Raw genomic sequence first — 22,775 nt, 5'->3', positions numbered from 1 at the left:
GAATAAAGCAGTCTTTTCTGACCATGCGGCTGCTGAAGTGAAGTGAATATGTTTGTGCATGAAATACCAAAAAGTCCCTCAGCTTTTCAACATGACATTTTCTATAGTAGAGTAAACCATCAGTGTAACAGACTAATGGGGGGGTCTGTTAAATCATGAACATTTTTTTTTCATCTCCAAAACAGTCTATTATATGAAAATAATAAATACCATATACTGTACAGTACAATTGCAATCAACGCAGTCAAATGAAAATTGTTCCTGTGCCTTTTTTATGATAAATATGCAAACTCCTTATTGTGTTTTATGTATTGTAAATATACTGTATGAAGCATACAAAACACAAACGCAGATTGTAAGCAATTGACCCACCCATATAGGGCACTATTGATAGTCCTGAATTTTAAATCTATGTATTTATTCATTGTTTTATTATTTGTGGAATTTGCAGAGATGTTTTATATATTGTTAGTATTAGCCTGCAAAGCTGGAGCCCTGGGTTCAATTCTGAACCTGGCATGCTATCTGTGTGGAGTTTGTATGTTATTCTCATGTTTGCATTGATTTTTTTTATAAGATCACTTAATTGGCCACATACAATTTCTTGCATCAGGAATTTCTCTTTTTGCATACCCCAACTTGCTCTCCACGAGACACACAGACAGGGAGAGAAGATTGGGGTCAGAGCACAGGGTCAGCCATTTATAAGGCACCCCTGGAGCAGGTATAAATTATGAAATTATTTGCATAGTCATAAAGATTACATTCTACCCAAACCACATAAATTCTGATGAATATATAACATGCTTTAAAGATTGAAAGGATGAACGTCTCTGTCATTGTGCAATGTTTATGACAGTTTATACCGTTCTATTAGGATTGGCCATCTGAACATACCCTTACCAAATCAGAAACTTGTTTACAAATAGTAAAATTATGTCACAGTGATAACATACAGAACACATTTTATTTTATTTCATGTTTCTCTTGCTTATATGGCTATATATAAGAGGTGAATCAATCAGTATTTATGCAAACAAGGATTGGAGTTTTTTAAAGCAACTGTTATCAATAAAAGTTTTTTAATCCTAAATTATAATGAATATGCATTCATTGTCTCTTGGCTTCATCAAGGTCAGGGTCTATTGACAGTGCAGGGAAATAAAAGACATGTTCATAATGAGACAATTAATTCTGGTAAGCTGTTATGATATTTTCTACTCATAGACTGAAAATGTTAATAAAGTTAGGTAATAATTGCATAGTTTTTAAATCTCTTTACTTTCATTATAATTCTGAATACATTTTGTATCTAATGATGATCTTAATTGCTGAGCAAAATGCAACATTTGTTTTACAACTTTATTTTGGGTCATTAAACTTTGACTTTGACTAATGGGAAATGGGAATGTCCATCATGTGGTTTTCATCACCAGTAATAGGCCGTATGATACCCTTAATATCTTTTCAGTTCAGGTGATACCAGAAGACCATAGAATTATCTTCAGAAATCTTTATATTATTGACCTAGTGTATGTAGACATCTAGCTGAAAGAGTCCCTCTTTCTCTCTCTTTTCAAAGACCAGGGTCTCAAGGTCATCAACATTCAATAAATTTAAATTAAAAGACATTCCATTCCACTATTTAAAAAAAGAAAAGAATTTCCCTTTTGCTTTGAATTGATCATTTTTAATGTGATTATGTGTCCTTCATAAGAGTGTCAGGGACTTCCCAATGATGTACATGTATTTGTCTCAAAACATAATAAAGAGGAACCAGTTTGAACCTTAGAAACGTTGTAATACATATTCCTTGAGAATTTGTTTTAAAAATCTTTATTTTTGCTTGGTATATTTAAACAAATAAAAATATTGACATTCAGGGAGAATCTGGAAAGTATATTACAAATCAAACAGTCAGCCAGTGTGTGCTCAACCCATTGTGTCCAGGATTCTTGTGTGATAAATGCTAAATTTTATGGAGCCCCCATACAGCTCTCATTAGTAATGTGTTTAAGTGTTACCCTGGCTGGTCAGACAGACATTTTTCACAGACAGCGAAGACGTAGAAGATCCACCTCAAACCCACAAGGTCCCAGTGCAGATGTGAAGGTCCAAATGAATGTCTTTGTCATGTGTATTGCTACATCAGAAGAGCTGTGGGCTTTAAAAGAATAAGGTATACAGTATGTATCTTGGATCCTGAAGAAGACAAGACTTATGCTAGACCACTGGAGGAGATGGACCAAGGCTCCAAGGAGTAGCCCTTGATTACTGAGTGGCCTGTATCTCATACTGACAGCCTTAGAGGAATCAGTCATCATTCACAATCTGGAAATGTTTCTAACATATGGATACCATTTTCAACAGCTAGTGAACCCACTATGCTCAATACAGTCAGGAAGGGCCCAAGGCAGCTTAGCACCAGTCCACTTAGCCATCAGCAGAAATGTTTGAGGAAGGCAGTAAGGCCCAGTTTCTAGTGGTTATGCCTGGGAAGGGCCTGCACCCTTTCAGAAAGCAGGGAACAGAACCCATTATCCAAAATGGCCAAGAACCTAACATGCTTTGAGAGTAGGACAGAGACAAAGCTTAATTAGTGGAGGGAGCAGAGCAAGGGGACAGGTTGGGAAAATGTGTTTGTCAGCAGTTAGCTATGCACTTAATCTGGAGTTAGCAGTGGCCGACATGCTGTGTTCTGCCTGAGCCCTCCTACACTAGCAGCAGTGCTTGTTTCTAGTATTTCTTGGTGTTGTGGAAGGACAAAAAAGAGCTAACACTGCTGTTTAATATGCAATAAAGTGTTCAGCCATTATCTGAGGTGTATATGACAAAGCTTTTCTTTCAAAATTATACTGCCTTGTGTGGGAATTACTCATGAACACACTACATTTTTCAGGTTTATGTGGAAATATTTAATTCTTTATTTAAGCAGATGGGTCGATTGAAAATACATTTTCATTTAAGCTGATAACCTGAAGACTACCCATTTACACAGCAGAGCATTTACAGGAGCAGTCTGTGGGAAGAACCTTGCTCAAAGATATATCCCACCTGGGATTTCAGCTAATTACCTTCAAGTCTAGAGTTATCAGTCCTGGCCACTGTTCCACACCGCTGCCTAAGTGCTGCATGATTTATAAAAAAACCCAGCCACGATTGGAGTACAGTAAAATTCACATTGCCATAGCTAGCAGAAGCTGTAATAGTAATGTTACAGTGATTTAAAATTAAAGGTGTAATTCCTGTTCTCCCCTTTTTTATGAGTGGACCCATTTATATATAAAAAAAAAGGAAAAAAGGAAACAAACAGTTTCTAAAGATACTACACCACTGGAAATACCTGTATGTTTTCATTCAAGTTGAGATCTTTACTAAATTCTTTGTTTCTGAGTTTGTGTAACGGGAGCTGGTCCAGGCTCCCACGAAGCATAGTTCAGAACCCTATGCAGACGGTATAATCTGGAAGGAGAAGGACATCAGGGAAAGGTACAGCAGGATTGGATGGGTAGATAGACAAGGGGACGTGACGACGGTGATCCGGTGTTCGGGGGGCTTGGTAAGGGCAAACAGGTCCAGACAGTCCAAAAGGGGGAATCAGGGGCGCAGTCCAAAGTCCAAAACTGGGGGATCCATCCATGACTAAACAAACACAGTTAAAATCCGGAACGGTGTCCGGAACAGAGACAGGGAATAAAACCAGGATGATGAGGCCAGGCACTCTGAGCCCTGAACTCAGATGGTCAGGATGCCATGATGAAGCCTATGCTGTTGGGTCTCTCCTGGACCTGCTGGAAGGCGGGATTCCGGGCATCCATCTCCCAATACTGAGCCAGGAATAGCGAGAGCGCCAGGCTTTAATAAAGACGGACAAACAGGGGGCACATAATGAAGTAAAATACAAAAGGGTTTGAGTGCTCTTAAGAGGAGGGATCCCAATTGAGACAGTTTGTTTCCTACTCAAAAGTTTGAGATCTTAAATGATTTATTAAACACAATAGTTAGACATAAACCAACATTTTAGGACATGGAAACATTCAATGGGTTCAAATCAGCCCTACTACTATGTCAATTAAATGTTCTATTATGTAACTGAGAGAACCATTAGATTGAAAACCAACAGGTGTGTGGGTATCCAGTTCTGGAATTAGAAACCCCTAGAACGGATGCCTGAACTTAATCTTCCTACACCAGTACATGTTGCTTTAAGGAAAAACAGCTTTATAAATTATATAGAATTGGACTACAGGTATAAAGTTCGTAATTCAAAAACTATAGAAAAGATTGTACTGATAAATTCACCCAATAATGTATTTATGGACATCCATTATAAAGTCTGGTAAGACAATATAATGGATGCTTGTAAACAATAGATCCTATGGTATCATACATTTTAACTGTAAAATACTGAACAGAACTTTGTTTGGATCCTACATAGATTTAAACTAGAATCTGTATATTATTGTTATTATGATGCACTAGAAAGTCTGATAAATAATGTAACTACTTTATACAGAATACTTAAAGTTATATTTTTCTGTTAATATATGTATTTTCTAATTTATGAAAATGATAATAGTTTTAAATCATTAATTGTTCATGAGTTTGTAAAATGCATTAATACAAACAAAACACGAGATTTTTTGTAATCTCTTGCCACCAGATGGCAATGTAACCTCATGATTTGATATCTGTGACTGCACTTAAAAAACAGGATTTTATTTCACTTTATTTCACCAGACAGGGCTATTTTACAAAAAAGAAACAGTAAGAGCTGGGATGTTAAATTTTGTCCATCTAGTCTTTTATGCAGGAGAATATTCTTTTTGTGATTTAAAACTGTAAATTACATACTTTGTTCAGTAAACAATTTTCAGTTTTGTGAGTTTTCTATTCCATAATCTACACATTCTGTGTATAACAGAGTTGATGCTCCACAAGCTGCTCCACAATCACATTTGGAAAAGCAGATTTTAATTGACATAATAAAATGAACTACCTCTCAAAATTAAGATTCTACCACATTAAGATAAGACAGTGTTCAGACCCTTCCTATGCTGTCCCATTTTGTTAGATTCTAAAAATGTTTTTTTAAACTTAATATTTTAACGTTCCAGGATTCATGTGGGCGCCCTTGCCACTGCCACCTCAGGTCGGCCCCCCACCATCAAGGACTTGAACCCGGGCCTCCAGCATCACTGAACAGGGACCCGGCCTCTTGAACCAAAGGGAAATTGCCAGCTGTGGTCCCTGGTATTCACAGGGAAGGGTGGTGACGTCACTGCACTGACGTCACTGAAGTAATGGAGCCCGTATGTGTTACAATATTTTATGAAAAACCTGAATGTTCAAACTGAAGACTTGTAAGGGTAAGCAAAGTTACAATAACAGCAAAACCTAAAAAGAAAAAAAGAAACGTGTTGAGTAAATAAATATTCAGATCTGTGAAATCAATATTTTGGCGGAAGCACCTTTGACAAGAATTACACCCAACTTTGCACACTGGCCTGGTGCAATTATTGACCATTCTTCCTAGCTGATTTGCTTGAGCTCTCTCAATATGCTGGGGGATTGCTTATGGATAGCTGCAGTGTTTTCAAGTGTCTTCACAGATTCGCAATATGATTCAGGTCAGGACTTTCATTGAGCCATTAAAGGACATTGACTTTCTTATTCTTAAGCCACTGCAGTGACTTTATGTCTTTAATCATTGTCCTACTGAAAGGTGAATATTTGCCCCAGTTTGAAGTCTTCAGCAGATTGAAACAGGTTTTACTGTAGTATTTGCTTGTATTTTCCTCCATACATTTTTCCTTCAGTCCTAATAAACTTTCCAGTCCCTGCTAAGGTGAAGCAACCTCATTGCATGATGATGTCACCACCATGCTTGACAGTAGGGATGCTGTTGACTGGGACATGTACTATGCTGGGTCTGCACCAAATGCAACACTTGACATTTAGACCAAAAAGTTTCAAGTTGGACTCAGCTGACCACAATTGCCTGACCACTAAGGTGCTTTGTTGCAGACTCCATACGGGATATGAAATGGCTTTTCCACTCTACCAAACAGGCCACCTTTGTGAAGTGACCAGGAAATTGTTGAGTTGAGTGTTCTCTGCCTTTGAACTCTGTAACTCTTTCAAAATTGTGATTGTCCTCACAGTGGCATCCCTTCCAAGCTTCCTCCTTGCCCAGCTACTCAGTTTGGAGGGACAGCCTAATCCAGGCAGTGTCTGGATAGTATGATGCACTTTCTGTTTCTTGATGATTGAGTAGACTGTGCTCAAAGGGATATTCAGACTTCAGTATTTTGTTTCTGTTCTCCTATTTTCAATAACCTTTTCCTTGACTTGATTGAAAAGCTCTTCATAGCTTAATTTGTGCTTGAAATTCTCTACCTGAGTTAGGGAATCTAAAGAGAGATTTTGAAATGTTCCTTTCAGAAAGGCCTGATATTATTGCTTATGGAAATCAATCAACAAATTGTGTGACTGCTTAAGGTAATTGTACGCACTTAATTAATTTAGATTTGCCACAGCAAAGGGATTGAATACTAAAGCATTCTTGAGTTTTCCATTTTTCTTTCGAAGTAATTACCGTATCTACTTCTTTCTTTTTATTTATTTTTTGCTTTTACTGTACAGCATAGGTTGTGTATATAAAAAAATATTATTTGCTACCTTAAAGTGTCATAACTGCAGTTATGAAGCAATATAATATGAAAAGTCAGAATAATTTTACAAGCCACTGTATATCTTTACATTTGCAGACACTCTTTTAACCTGTTATTCCCTTTTCACTCCAATACTGATTTCTCAGTTTTCCACTTTCAATTTTTTACACTTGATAGCTTCATCAAAGGCTTTTGATAATTCTGCTTCTGTAGTGCACATCAGTGCTGTGCAGAAGCAAAGTCCCCCTTTTCTATCTTTTTACAGGAAACTACAGGAAAATGTTTGTAGACCATTGCTATACAGCTTTTGAAATATAAACTCCTTTAAAGTCCTTTTAATACTTGTAGTTGTATGTCATTTGAAATATCTTCAATGTGACAGCTGTGTTGTTTCAGAGCTGGCTCAATGATCTACAGCATTTATTACTATCAGTTTTTCATATCTTTCCCATACGTAGGGAAGAGTTAAGAGATTCAACACTGAGATTTTCTCACCATGAATTTAAAAATGCATAAGATGAATGGAGAACTGTACTTGTCACACTCGTTGATTCACATGCTGTTTTTTTGTTCATTGTGTTTTCGGTCAGAAAACCTCAGGTCTTCCCCATGTAAGGTGGGTGTATTATACAGTATATACTGTAGCTCTAGATGGACTTTGTTTGGTTTGGGGCTATTAGAATTTCAAGATGCAAAATATGCCGAGGCCTTGAATTATCTCAGTGCCAGAAGAGCTAAATGTCAGTTAGGAGATGGGGCTATTTCAGATTCTTGGTTTTGATTCCAAACTGCTGTTCTTCTGGGTTCTTCAGAAATATTTTATGTGCCACATTAACCCTTTTAAGTTACTTTTAAATTAACAGTTAATGCATCTCTGACATAAAAATTTGGATTACTTAAAACTTCCTTCATCTTAACTGCGACAAGACTGAAGTCATGGTCAATGGCAACCCCCATCAACTTTTTAAAGCCAGTCCTGTAACCCTATCTGTAGATGGTTCTGTACTTGAGCTTCAATATAAATTGAAAAACCTTGAGGTTATATTCGATTCTGGCTTAACATTAGACCCACATGTGCAGCATACTCTCAAAACATCTTTTTTTCACCTCAGAAATATCGCTAGACTATGCCTTATGCTATCACTAACTGTGGCTGAAAAGCTGATCAGCACATTTGTGTTCTCTTGAATTGACTACTGTAATGTTCTGCTCGCTGGGGTATCTAAATCTACTTTGAACAAACTGCAATATGTCCAAAATTCAGCAGCCAGGATCAAGGCCAGGTCTAGTACAAATGATCACATTACTCCTGTCCTGGGAGTCCTTGCACTGGCTTCCAGTCAAATTCCGTGTAGACTTTAAAATCCTCATGCTCACCTATAAGGCTCTGCATGGCTTGGCACCTCAGTACCTGTCTGAACTATTATCGCCCTACTCCCCACCTTGTAACCTTCGCTCTTCTAATTCTGCTCTCCTTACTGTCCCCCAAGCCCGTCTACATTGTATGGGTGACAGGGCCTTCTCTTGTTATGCCCCAAAGCTCTGGAACTCTCTCCCCAAGGATATCAGAGAGTCTCCTACGCTAAACTCCTTCAAATCCAGACTCAAAACTCTCTTCTTTAAAAAAGCCTTTACTTAACTGGTTCCATTCTTCACCCCTCTGCTTTTCTTAGTACCACCATTCACGGTCTGCTCTATATATTGTAATTGTGTTTTATGTTGTGTATTCTTCTTATTTATTGTTGTTGTCATCCTGTAAAGCGCTTTGAGAAGCCACCTTTAAAGGCGCTATATAAAATAAAGTTTATTATTATTATAATGTGATTTTTGCAGCCTGTAGGCGATCAGTCTTAGCTGGAGAACTTTGTTCTCGATAAAATGTAATTGAACAATGTTCAATGTGAAGCATACATACTGTTCAATTTAATGTTACAGATTAACTTATAGAATTTTTAAACATGATGCTGAAACCTCTTTACAAAAGCTTTGTAACCCCCAGAGGGACTAGACCCCCCAGTTTCCTAAACAATTAAGTGGGATCAAAATATAGTAAATAGTAAAATATAGAAAAGGAATACCTGAACTGCACTGGGATCCTGAGTGGTACTAATGGGTTGGTACTCCGGGGCATGAACACGTAAACACCCCGGACTCTCTGGGAATCGCTTGCGAGTGCTGCCTCATGACTGGGCCAGGCCCTCAAGGTATAGAAAGAAGGAAACAGACTTCCTTGACTCGCTGAGAGTCACTTTGTGAGGCACTGCCTTGCAATTGGGAACGAATCACTCAAGGAGTGAAAGAAGTCCACTGACTCGCTGAGAGTCACTTTCAGAGGAAGAGGTCAGAGCTGCTGAGAACAGTGTGGCCAGGGGTCCCCAGGAGGGGTCTCAAGGTGGTGCTGCACAACTTGAAGTCGGGGAAGTGAGCTGAAAGAAATGAAACATGAAAGAAAAAAGGAAGAGGAGGGAGTTGGAGGGAACGCAAAACCTTAGATATGAATGTTACAGTGGATAGGGTTTAAAAGAGAAAAAACAAATTGAATAATAGAGAAAGGGAGATGTGCCCCTCTGCTTCTCCCCCTGAACTTTCATCTGTTGGCTTCCAGATCACATGTAGAAGTAGAAGGTAGCTCTTAACTGAGCAAAAAAATATATATCACTTATAACTGTTATGAAACACATGGGGGCAGTGTGCTGTAACAGAATCATTCAAATAAGTAAGGCTCAGGGAAAGACACAAGTTTAGCCAAAATGTAAAAATAAGTGCTCTTGTATTTACAGAGTGAAGCAAAACAGCCAAAACTCCAAAAACCATAAAACACAAACAAAAGCCTCCTCTTTTATGCTTCTCTTTTAGCTTCTGACTAGACTTCTTCAGTCCTAGTATAAAGTATCCAGGAAGTTAAGCTGCTTACAGGCTTTCAAACAAAAACTCTCTCTGAAACTCAAACAGAAATGCTCTTCTCAAAACTCAGTCTCTCTCCAAGACACATAAACTACTTTTACAAAACCCCAGTTTCTCCAATCCTGCTCAATACAAAAAAATGATCTCTTGCTTTTTCTTCTCTGATGCAGTGCATTCATAAAGGATCTGGTCACCTGCACAGCTGATTAGGATTGTCAGCTGTCTTTCGCCAATTGTTCTGGTGACTAGGGACAGCACGACTAGAGCCTGGACAAGGATTTGCCTGTTCATTGATCTCTGAGTTCGTGATGTCACACGTTGACACTAATCATTCCAATTCAACCTGCCAATGTCTGACCTAATGTTTCATATACAGGCATATGTCTTATACTCATCTCTCAAGAAATTCATTGTTATACAAGCAGCATGGGGACTTATGTTGGTCTACTGGAATGTTGCCACATGAGGATGATCTCACGGGGAGATCATCAAGTGAGGAATTAGGACATGATCAATGTAGTGCCATGTAGGCCATCAGTCAATACCAGTGATGTTGTGTAGAAACTTGACACTCCTGCTCAAACTATTGCTTATTATGAAGTGTCATGCAAAAGTGTGATTTATGGTTTGCCGACTTGTGACCTGTCAATTATGACAGATGGAAGCCTCTCTTTCCTGTTTTTTAAAAGCCACCTAACTAATTGTCTTTCACCAGTTGTTCAGGTAATTAAGGGCAGCAGGTCATTTATATGACAATATGAATGTAGTGTCTTGCCAGGTTAGATATTTCTGCCTGTGAATATCCCAGAGCGCAAGTGACGGTGCAATGACTGCAATTTCTAATAAACCAATATCACAATGGTGTTGTTCTCTTGATAAGTAAACTAAATTGGTTAATTTCTGTTTTTTTGTCTCAATTTTCACCAGCTAGAACTTAACGTGCTAAATCACCTCATCACTTGCCTCCAATCAGCTCTTTCCCTCAGGAAGTGATTTAGTGCTTATTTAACCAAGTCACTTGAGTGTTTCATGGTAAGTTATGAAAGATCAATTAATCAAACTGATGCCAAAAAAATCACTCAGCATCCAAAACGCATATGTTTTATTGTCTAAAAACATACCTGCATAAACAGAGCAATGTTTCTTTTGATGCTCAGTGTCTAATAATGTGTTGTAGCATATTGTTTTTTTTCCATTTCCATAGGTAATTAAATTGCTTATCATGCCTTTCCCTGGTAATTAACTTTGACAAGTCTCATACTTTGATTAGTCTGTTCAGAAGGTTTGCGTTAATAAATAGTTGTCATAGTCAAAATTTGAGAAGACATAGTTGTAAATCATTCCTTAAACCATAAATAATAATCTATTTAGTGAATAGGAAATTAAAGAACAGAAAAGTGTAGCTGAGGAAAGGTATTTCTTTTCATCTTACTAGTTCAAGAAGTCTTGATTTACTGCTGTCCTTTCAGTGACAAAGTTATAGTACTCTTAATACATTGAGAGCTGTAAAATAGTGTATGGGAGGCAAGAGGATCATTGACAGAGGATTTACAAGTTCCAAAACCCATATCTTGTCCTTTCCCTTTCCTTCTCATTCTTGATGACACTCAAGCAGCTACCATCTTGTAACATCCAGTCCAAGGAGCTATGGAGCACTGAAGGACTCACAGCATGTCAAAACCTTACAATAGTATCAAGCAGTGCATGAACTTTGTATTCTGAAGAATATACCGTAACAGTCCTGAATCGGTTCTCCTTTTTCCATACAACCTCTTGTAACATCATTACAAGGATTCTAAAAGTTGGTGTTTTGCCTGGATGGCTTAACCCAGATGGGATTCATGGTCTCCTCTGTGTGGGTAATCTTTCTTCCTGTACTTAATTTCAGGTGTAATTCCTCTGCTGTTTGTCCTTCCTGGCAATATTTTTATGTGCACCCACTCAAAGTCTTAATTTGGATTTCCTTTATATTTTGAGAGTGTTCTGTTTTAGAGAGCTTCAATAGTGAAAAACTATAATATAATGTTTCCAAAGATAGAAAGAAAGGTTTACTATAACATATTAGCAGACATTTATATTGGCCTGAAACATAGGAAAGACTTATGGCATTGTAAACACACAGACAGTATATGCAATACAGGTCGTTCATGTAAGTTAAGGAGTGATAGAAAGCTTATTCATATCCCACATGTGTCTTCCTGATTGTATATGACATTTTTGGAACTCACAAGAAAATTCCAGTACCCACTCACAGGAAAAAATGCAGATCTATGGGTAAGGAATCACATCATGTTCTTTCAACTTGTACATTTAATTACATTATACTGTATATTATATTATAATATAAATGAATCAATCTCAGGTATGTATTTTAATAATGTATTTTTTCAACATGTAACACTTTGCTGAAAAACTAATTAGTGGTCTCGTGAAATTTCAATATAATGATAATTTAAAGGTGCTAAAGTGTATCATAAATCTATCTGCACTTTATAATTAATGTTGCTTAGTATTGCAGGTAAATTTGAAACAACATAAAGCATAAAAGTGTAAGGGTATACCCTTACATTAGTACAGATAATCCTATCTTTAGATAAGGTATGAAAGAGAGTTCCTTAGAGATATTGAAAAGCAAAAAGTAAATATGAAAATGTTGACTAAAACAGAAGTAAAAAACACTTCTTCCACATGAAATTAATTATTTTGTAAAACTCACATATACCTATGAAGAAACCTAATCAGACAAAACAATAATAATGTTTTCAAGTATTTTAAAACCAAGGTACACTCTAGGTACATGTTGTAATAAACGTCTGAATATGTCTGCTAGTTATGAAAATTGAATACTAAGTCAAAATAGTAGGGAATATTTTACAAGAGTGAAATCTTTATTTACTATTTGAAAAAAATCAGGTACCGACATGCAGACTCCAGCATCACAAACTGTACAACTTTAGAGTACAGTATATATTGTAGTACTCTGATTTATAACTGTATAGGAATTAATAAAATAGTGAGTACCATCTGGATTTATTTTGGTGTTACATATGATTTGAACTGAAAGACAGTTTTGACCCATCTTTTAAGCAAATGTCTTCAGCTCCTAGCATTAAAATGTATTACCTATCCCATGTTTGAGACTTAAGATGGTTTTAGATTTCTTGTGGTTGTTTTGATTCAAAATAGTTGAGCTAATTTAGGGGTTCTTTTCTGATATGTACTTCAGCGTGGGTGTGGATACTCTGTGGTATTTCAACAGTATGCGTGTCTGTGCTCCTAAGACACTGTGGTAGTTGTCTCTCAAATATAAGATACAGGATGTAATTATTAAGGCCTCCTGAAAAAATAAAATTTCTGTCCGCAACCCCTTTATATACACACATGTACCTATATTGACATCTTGTTGGGCTGTACCAGATTTTTTCTTAATTGTAACTTCATAACCAAAAGTTCTCTCTAATCAGTTTGTCAAGGACACAGATTAATGCCACATTTTCAGTTTATTTTGAATAATTCTCTTTAAGGATGAAATTTGTTTTTATTCCAATGCAACTGTTGATATAGTTGGAAAAGATACTGTAAATTTAGGTACAATAATTCACTCCAAATATTTCACAGACTGGATTCTGGGCAGGTATATAAAAGAAGAGCTCAAACAGCAACAATAACAACAATAATATGACAGAAGGTTTTTTTTTAAATATACTAGTAGGCACAAGAAAACTTGTCACAGTGATTTGGTGCCTACTTTCCACCACAAGACCACACCGTACAGTATCTTATCCCTCTATTGTCCTGATAACTTACTATTCCAAAGGCAAACAAATTTAACACTGTTTTAAATTGCCAAATCATGTGAAATGACACAATAAGAACGGAATACACCTGGAGGCCTTAGTCCCCACAGGTTTTCACTAATGGAACTGATCTGAGTATTTGATGAATTGGAAAACTTTCACCATCCAACTATAACAATTACCTTAAAAAACTCTACAGCAAATGTTAAAAACATAAGAAATGTTACCAATGTTGGTTCTAGGCTCCCCTGAACTTTGGACTTCAACAGACTTTGAAACAATATTTTAAAAGACTGGTTGAGCTATGTGTATCATTTAAATTAAGTGAGAGCTTAAGATGGAACAAAAGTGAAAAGGTACTGTGGGCTCCTGGAAACAGTTTGAGACCCAGGTAAGAGCATTTTCACTACTGCCTCAGCATAAACAAGACACTTTTATTCATTATTTTAGAACAAAAGGCTTCTCTGCAAAGTTAACAACTTTGCTAATGAAGTTAATAAAATGTTCAGGACTCACCAGTATATTCCATCCTTATGAATGAAATTGGCATCCCTGGGAGATAATGATCAACAATTCCTTTCTTCTCTAAAAATTTAACACCCCTCATTCCTTACACGTATTGAGCACAGTCTGTAAAAGATGTTTTGCATTTCTTGATACTGCTTGTGAAATTCTATTCAGTAATGTTATGGTTAGAGGCCTCAAATGTCTTCTATACCATAACTCCTTGTCAAGAATTCAAAGACTTTTATCTATGCTGAGCAGGTGGAGAACATTTGTATTTAACAAGATATAGAAAATCTTTGTTGATATTATCAAGGCTAAGACTATCTAGAGCTTTTATCATATTAAATAACTCCCTTTTACATGCTGATGTGAAACTCTGTTGTAGATAACATTTTCAAAAAAATACATACCTTTTAATTGCTGATAAAAGATTCTAATCTTAAAAACGTGTTCAAATGTTACTCAAGGACTGTCCTCATAATGTGGATTTTTATGTGAAAGTTGATTAACTTTTTACGAGGTTAAGAAAGAAAATATTACCTGTGGCTTTATGTGCAAAGCATTAGAAAAGTGAGTTAAAAGATTTTGCTCTGGGTGAATTCTTCATTTGTTAAAGGTACAGTAATTCTATAGATTAGAGCACTGGCCCTTCTGTGTGCTGGCTTTCAGTCTGCCTGAAGTCCATCAACCTGTGGTTGTTTGATTGAACCCTTAAACCATCCATCCATCCATTTTCTAATCACTTCTTCTAATACAGGGTCGAGGGGGAGCCAGAGCCTATCCTGGCAAGCAACGGGTGCAAAAAGCAGGATACACCCTGGACAGGGTGCCAGTCCATCACAGGACAGACACACAGAAACAAACACAGATGAACACAAACACCTTAAACCTAGGGCCAATTTTACCTACCACTTAGCCAGCCAGTATGTCTTTGGACTGTGAGAGGAAAGCCACACAACACGGGGAGAATATACAGTACTAAATCAGGGTCTCAACATCACTAGCAATGTTGCAATGTTAGCAACGTTAGCAATGCTAACTACTGGGATAAAAAATGAAAATGAGGCGTAGCACCACCTATATATAAAAGACACTTATTGTGCTTGTCTGTGAGAGTCATATGTCTGTTCTAAATGGCTTTGCACTGAGTTCCTTATATTTTGAACAGAAACCCAAATTAATGGAAAAATTGAAGATAAAGTGTGTTTTCAATGCCACTGTGCCGCCTGAACACTTAGTTAAACAGATAATTTGGGTTATCAGGCCTTGTTAATTGTTTCCTGCTCCTGTAAAGTTGCAGTGTTAAGGTTACTTAAGATTCTTTTGGCGAATTAAAATCTCTAGAAAATAAAGACAAATTCCAAACAACCTCAACCAAAGTTATTGAGGTGTTGTCACACAGGTAAAAAATATATAAAAGGGCTTTTCTCATACACTACACAGAGTGTATATGATCTATTGTCCATGTGGAAAAACATACTGTACATTGGTAAAACCAAAAGGTTATTTAAACACAAGCTGAACACTGTAGCTGCTAGGTGATGTGTTTTTGTTTAGCTACTGTATGTCCCAAATGTGCATGTCATGTTGATAAGGTATATGTCCCAAACTGTTGACAGTGTCTAATTAATTTTGAAATGGAAAGTGTGCCTCTTGTTAATCTCATTGTTTTAAATTAAAATCTCTGACAGTTCCAGAACGTTTGAACTCTAATCATTAATTAAACAATCAAGACCTCAGCTGAAACTAAAGTCATCAGATCCCAAGGCCATAGACTGGATGGTACTGAAGCCGAAGACCATTTTCTAAAATTTTTCACTTTTGATTGTGCCTCACAAAAAATTGAAATTGACCAGATTTTCATATCTTCCCTTTTATGGGAATTCTCAGAGGTCCGGCAGCGTTTGTGTGAAGCTGAAGTCAAATTTTGCAGTGACCACTCAAGTATGTACCCAAGCCTGTTTCTTATTCTTCAGCAAGGAAAGGGACCATGACATAAAATTCACTTGCTATTTTCACAGTGTTTCATTAGGATCTTGTTAAGTCTATAAAGAGAAAAACTGTCCCTTCAGTATGCTTCAGGCACATCCTTGAAGGGGTCCAACTGGAGCAGTCTCTTGCTTGTTTATCAACCCAGATCTAAAGTACCTTGCCAAACTGAAACTGGCGTCGGATCTAATTATTAATTTCACATAACAGTACTACCTTAAACTGCAATTGTAACTATAATCAACCATAACTATAATCACACTTGCATACACTGCCCTGCAGAAGTTATTTTTGCTTTAAAGTCAGTCTGTTTCTGAGATTATAAGATTAATAGGAATGATTAATAAAGTGTATAATAAGTTTTATTTTGGGGGTAATTCCATGAATACATTTGATCATACCAGAAAAAAAACATACTTTGTGTTTAAACTAGGAAAATGTAAGTAGTACTCAGTTTAAAAGTCAGTATTTCCTTGCACAACCCTTTGAGGCAATAACTGTGTGAAGTCTACAACCCACTGAGCTCACCAATCTCTTTGTGTAATCATCTGATACAAACGAGCCAGTACCAGAGGCAGTCATCACACCCAGGCCAAGACATTATGTCCACCAGGCTTCAGAATTTGCTCATAAGTACAAAGAAGAGCCAGGATACTCTTGAAATATTTTATTGATAGGTAAAATCAAGATAATTATTTTCCAAAGTGATGGAAATCTGTGAAGAAATTAATTGCAGATGCTCCAAAGAACACCACTTCAATCTATGAAGCAAGTATAATCTCATCTACAAATTTACTGTAAAGTTAAAATAACATTTTCAACATTGCTGACAAAAGGCACTGCATGTACTGTATATTATATGCATAAATGTAGCAGTGTACAGTACATGGTATTTTTCTTTATGCTGACAATGACAGTTAGATGCTTTAATGGGTAACAGGGTCATTCAGAAATTAAAAATTACAACAAAGAGATATAAAGATAATTTTTCTCATTTTTTTTCCTAAAACAATTAAGATTATTCTGTTTACAAGGTGCACATCGCCTAAATGAACTGTTCCACAACCACAACCAGGTATTGTTAATACCTGTTACTTAAGATTGCTTCAATATTTTAAGTTTATTCTTATGATGATGATGAGTTTTTCTTCAGCATCACCATTCCCTACATAATAAGTAAAAATTCCTGCTTTTGAGAATGCTGAACAGCAATAAGAAACATATGTGCTGGAAATTATTGCAACTCGAAACGACTGTAGTCACGTCTAGATGATAAATATAATTAATATTAATACTAGAAACATCATTGTTAATGAATATTTACTTAATTAAAATGTTTTTTTATTGTCATAAAAGTGTTTTTACAGTATTAACAGGCAGTATAAGAAGCTTCCACCTCCTCATTTCGTTTTTACTTACCATATTTTTTACTTTGTGAGTTAAGTACCGTTAACATTGCACTACTGCAGCTGGGAGGTACGTCACAAGCTTAGCATATTGCAAAGTATAAAGGATAGAGGAATCTGTAAAATAGTTTAAGCACAATCTCCCTCTAGTGACGATAGCGAGAACTTGTTGAATACCTGCGAAATATTGCGTTATACCCTTCATATTATGTGACTTGATTGTATATTCTAGGAGTGTTTAAACGTCCTCGGTCCGAACTTTATTGTTCACTTTGGATGAAAGGTAAGATCATATTTATTTATGATCTATTATTATTATTATGTCGATTATCACAAAACTAAAATGTAAAATTTAAAGCAAAATGCATTTTTAAACCTTGTTTTAACATCATGATTAGAAATACTCGTGCGATGTACAATTTTTATGTATTAAAAATTATACACTTAGTGGTTTTGTTTTTAACAGTGAAGCAAAACTTTCTGGAGTTTCGAATAATAAATGACCAATAAAAGTTTAGTATTTTCTAATTTAAAACAAACTGTAGAAACGTTTGTAACGCCACATGGTAAACATTTTCCCGAAAACGTATTAGCATTCATGGAAACGATGCCTCTGACTACTGCTTTCTGATGTCTGTTGTATTTATAGTCAGTAATATGACCAGCCTCAGGGCAATACTTGAGATATGTTACTATTGTCTGTCTGTTTTTATCAGAGTCTCTCTAAAATAATGCCCAGTTTGTTTCAAATATAACAAATTGTTGCTTTTTTTCCAATGACATTTTTTTCCTAATATGTTTATCCTGAAAGTTGTCAGTAATCGTCATGCTGCTGAATTTATTTTGTAGAGATTTTAGGTCACAGGTTAATTATGAGTACTGTGTATATTTTCTTTTTAGTGAACTGATCATGGTAATACATGTTTTAGTTCTGACTATGATTTGTGACAGTCAGTATCAAATACTTGCTATAAACTGTAAAACCAAAGGAGCTGGGCCAAGCCACACTCCACTAATAATGGATTGTACCAGAGGTCATATATCCAAAGTTTTATAATGACAATGTGGAACCTCTACCAGCTGTTTCTTACCAGTTTAGCATATGGATTCAAGCTGTCAGTGTTTTTCAGTGTGGAATGCTTGCTGATTGCCATATTTTGCATGAGACCATCCATAAGATTAAGGATACAGTACCTTTTCTAGTCCCTGTAGTCCACTATGAGAAACACTGTATAGCCATGGACATGCTAGAGCAGATCTCGCACTGGAAAGGCCAGATTAATGATGAACCAACCAGATGCTGTACAAAATTAAATGGGTGGTCAAGAAAAAAAAAACAGATGTTGGGTTTAAGAGTTACCACCCACAATGCTCAGGAGTATCTGTTGTATAGAGGGAATCACATGAACTAGTATATTGTAGCAATACGACTGTGTGCACGTTAGTTGTCTCATACAGGATTGCACAGAAACCCTAAGAGCACAAGATATACAGTAGCATCTAGGAGAATGGGAATGCAACCTGTGAGGTAAGAATCCTAGTAAATACCAGTTGCTTCTGTTAGGAGAGTCTGCTTTTGGCTGCAACCAGGAGAATGAGCATTGCCCTAATCTTATAATGTGGAGGAACCCTTTTGGGGGTGGAGAGTGTTTTGCATGGTTTGGCCGTTGTGAAGACACTACACAGGCACGACATTGAGGCTACAAGTTACCATTGGTGTTGATTACACTTAAGGGTGAAGGCTGGGACATCTAAAAAGAGGATAATACACAATGTTGTACAACAGAAAGCGTAACACTGTGGTTCATCAGTCCTCAGACGTATAAAATCAGCATTGTTTTTTAGTACAATTGTTTCACTGCATTTGAAACAACACTGCTCGAAAAAGTGGCCTAGTACTCTACCAGCTGTTTATTAAAACTTGACAGGAGTGTTCCTTCTAGGAATAAATAGTGCAAGGCTATCATATCACCAGATTAATTAAAGAAATTTGCTTAGGCGGCATGATTGCCTGATTGACTGGGATGTGAATATAAGTGCATGCATCATTATCTAGACAACCAATTAATTAGCTGTTCAGGTGGCAGTCCCCAGCCCTTAAAAGAGGCTTTCAGGGGACCAGGTGAAATTTAGTTTTGAGGCTGTGGTTTAAATTCTGATCTGTGAGTCCACACATGACTGAGACTGTATTTGTCAAGGTCGACGGTGGACAGACAACCTATTACATACAGTATGTTGTGAGCTACTATCCATTTTTATTTTGGTCTGTATCTAAATTTTAAGTTCTAATCTGGACTGTATCTTCAGTAGTTTCCGTCCTTGTTATTAACCTTTTGCAAATCTGTTTAAAAAATCAAATTATAATTTTCTTGGCATTTTAATGGCATATTTTACTGAAATGTTATCTAATGAACATGTGTTCCAGGAAATGAAAAAGATTAAAAGAAAAAAATCAAGTGTTTGTGGGGACAAATGTCTAGAATGGCATCCTCAATAGGAATAGGTATCAACCCTAAGCGTCTTTAATGCCTTTTATCTTTTTTACAATGAGATGCTTTGGACATCAACATTTACTATACTTAAATCTTCAAAATTCAAAACATAATTTTTTATTACAAAATAAATGAATTTCTAACACATAAAAATCGAATGTTAATAATACATTTAGTAATTATTTGTTTTATATATAATATGTTGTGCATATAACCTTTGTGATATGCAGTTCTGCATTTTGTTGTATTATGCATATTAACTGATCAAAATACAATCATAATTGTATATCATAAATCATCTATTTATGAATGCATGATTTAAAAAAAAGTGACTAACTGACCATTGATACACTCAAATGATGCACAAGCACTAAATCTCTCATTACTGATACAAGTGATGAGGCACTTTACCAATTGAGGGTCAACCCTGGACAGCGTGGTGGTGCAAAGATTAGCATTGCTACCTTGCAGTGCTGGGGTTCTGGGTTCAATTCCAGACTTTGGGTGCTATCTGGGTGATGTTTGTATGTTTTCTTTGTGTGTTTTCTCCATGTGCTCTGGTTTCTTCCCACAGTCCAAAGACATACTGGTAGGTCAATTGGCTTTTGGGTGTGAATGTGTGCGTGTGCTTGATTGTGTCTCTGTGTGCCCTGCGATGGACTGGCTTCCCATCCAGAGTGTATTCTGCCTTGCACTTGTTATTTGCTGGGATAGGCTCTGGCTCCCTGAGTTGCATGATGCCTTTATAAAATGGGTGGATGGATGTCTAACTTGGTTAAAATCAAGAAAGAAAAACACATCAAGGAAAGAGCATGCCCTGCTTATCAAGAGAACAATGCCTTCATACTATTGATATGTTGGAAGGTGGACTAACTCACCTGAGGTGCATTTGACAGCAGTCAAAACAAGTGCTCTCTAGCAATGAATGAAGGTTTTGTGTAATCCAACTTGATGATTGTCAGTGAGTGTGGAACAGATATGCAGAATGCTTGCTTCGGCAGCACATATACTAAAATTGGAACGATACAGACATGCATGATGGTACACTAAATATTCTTTTATTTCGTACAACAGACCATTTGTTGGGAAAGTCCAAGGGTGTTGATCTAAGCACGAGTTTCATGTCTCTACAGAACATGTACAGTAGTCATTGATGGCATCCTGACTGCATTGAGCTACACTGATGAAGCCCTGGGACCTTGTTGCCGTACCTCTGGGCTCATCCTGAAATGACAGCATTCCAACAATGCATGTCCTCAGGCTGCCTGAGTAACAATGACTTTTTTGTGAGATGAGAATGTAACAGTTAAGTCGTGGAACATTTGTGGAATGGGCTGGGATGATGTGTGGCATCTAGGGCTCAGAGACCAGTGAACAGGCACATGCTTGCTCTGGTTCTACAATATGCATGGGACAAAATCCCACAAAAATGCATCTGCAACACGGCCCAAAGAATGTATCAAAAATGTACAGCTTATATTGCTATCAACATTAGCCATCCATACTACTAGCATGTGACTTTCACAGGAGACCTTGTATTGAATAAATAATTAATTTGACTTTTATCAATTATTTTTAAACATATGGCAACACCTATTGTATTGTATGTATTTCAGATTTAAGTAGTTTCATTTCATGCTCAGTACATTTGGTGAATTTAAATTTAAATATATCAGTGAATTTATAGTTTTTTAGACTTTGAAGTTAGAGTATCAGCTTTCAAATAAATAATTTAGCTATTAACCTACAGTAAGCATGAAGTCTAAGCATGAGGTGTATTATACTTAATTAACAAGGTAAGTATTACTATCTGTATTGCTTATTGATGAATAAATAACAATGGTGAAAATAACAAGGACTGAGACTTACAAATTCACCTTAAATAGCTATATTTTTATTGGAAAAGACCCTTTGTTGCAAAAGTTAATCATATTTTCAATGGTTCTATTCATTCCTGTTCTGTTAAAAATATAAGGAAGTCAGTACGAAATCATTTTAGTTGAGATCCATAACTCTAACAAACAAGGACAATGAATGTCTTTTATATATAGACAGTACTACGCCACATTTTTATTTTTTCTTTCATCACAGCGTTTAACATTGCTATCTCACTGTAGTGTGTCCTGAGTTCGATTTCAGACCTGGGATGCTCTCTGCGTGGAGGTTGTACTGTACGTTCTTCCCAGGCTCACGTGGGTTTTTTTGCCAAATGCTCCGGTTTCCTCTCACAGTCCAAAGACATTCTAGTAGGCTCATTGACTTCTGGGAAGACAGGCCCTGGTGTGAGTCTGTGTGTATTTGTCTGTGTAAGCCCTGAGCTAGCTTGCTGGGAAAGGTTCCTCTGCGGCAAGTATTGGATAAAGCGGTTAGAAAACATATGGATGATCAGTTAAGGATCATTCCTGTCAGTGCAGTTCCACAACTCCTTGTCAGACAGCAGAATCATTCTCTCACATTTCCTTATGCTTTGTTTTTTAATGCCAACCCAGCCACCTTATCTGCAGTATTTACTGTAAATATGGACTGTTCTACAGAAAATTGCAGCCAATCTGAGCTCCTTATATGGTCCAGATTGTTATGCTAACAACTAAAATAGTTATGCTAACACACTAAAATACCTGCTTCCATATCTGATTATGCCTCTGTGGCTTTAGAGTCAATTTGGTGGCTTTCCCTCAAATAAGAATAGCAGATAGGGCATTTTTCAGGGAATAGCAGATTGGTTACATTTTAGAATGGCAGGAAAAATACAGCCTTCCTTCCTTCTGAAGAGGGATGTTGTGTCATGCATGATTATATGTCCACAACAAGAAGAATGTAGCTTAGCTATTTAAAGGACAATATATTGTAGTTTTGCTTCTGTCACACTAAACATATTTTACAAATGAGAACTTGGGTGAGCTGGAATATACGGTATAGTGAAGATGTACAGTGCATGACGAAATGACTTCACTGATGTAAAGAAGGTTGTAAATGAATGTTGTTTGTAGTGTTCAGTATTTAGTC

At 36.6% G+C, this 22,775-nt stretch overlaps 1 protein-coding gene across 1 annotated transcript in view; it reads left to right on the top strand.

Moving 5' to 3' along the window:
- The first annotated feature begins 17,427 nt into the window (after positions 1-17,427).
- Positions 17,428-22,775, top strand: part of LOC148657097 (uncharacterized) — a 68,410-nt gene continuing 63,062 nt past the window's right edge. The window contains exon 1 of the mRNA XM_088642929.1: positions 17,428-17,560. Coding sequence (XP_088499055.1) covers positions 17,554-17,560 — 7 coding nt within the window. The 5' untranslated portion in view covers positions 17,428-17,553. The remainder of the gene's footprint in view (positions 17,561-22,775) is intronic.

The sequence above is a fragment of the Lepisosteus platostomus genome, chromosome 8 (genome assembly GCF_059453375.1).
Source record: "Lepisosteus platostomus isolate fLepPlt1 chromosome 8, fLepPlt1.hap1, whole genome shotgun sequence".
NCBI classification, from domain to species: Eukaryota; Metazoa; Chordata; class Actinopteri; order Semionotiformes; family Lepisosteidae; genus Lepisosteus; species Lepisosteus platostomus.
Note: the sequence above shows the minus strand (reverse complement) of the source record. Positions and strands in the feature narration are given on the sequence as shown.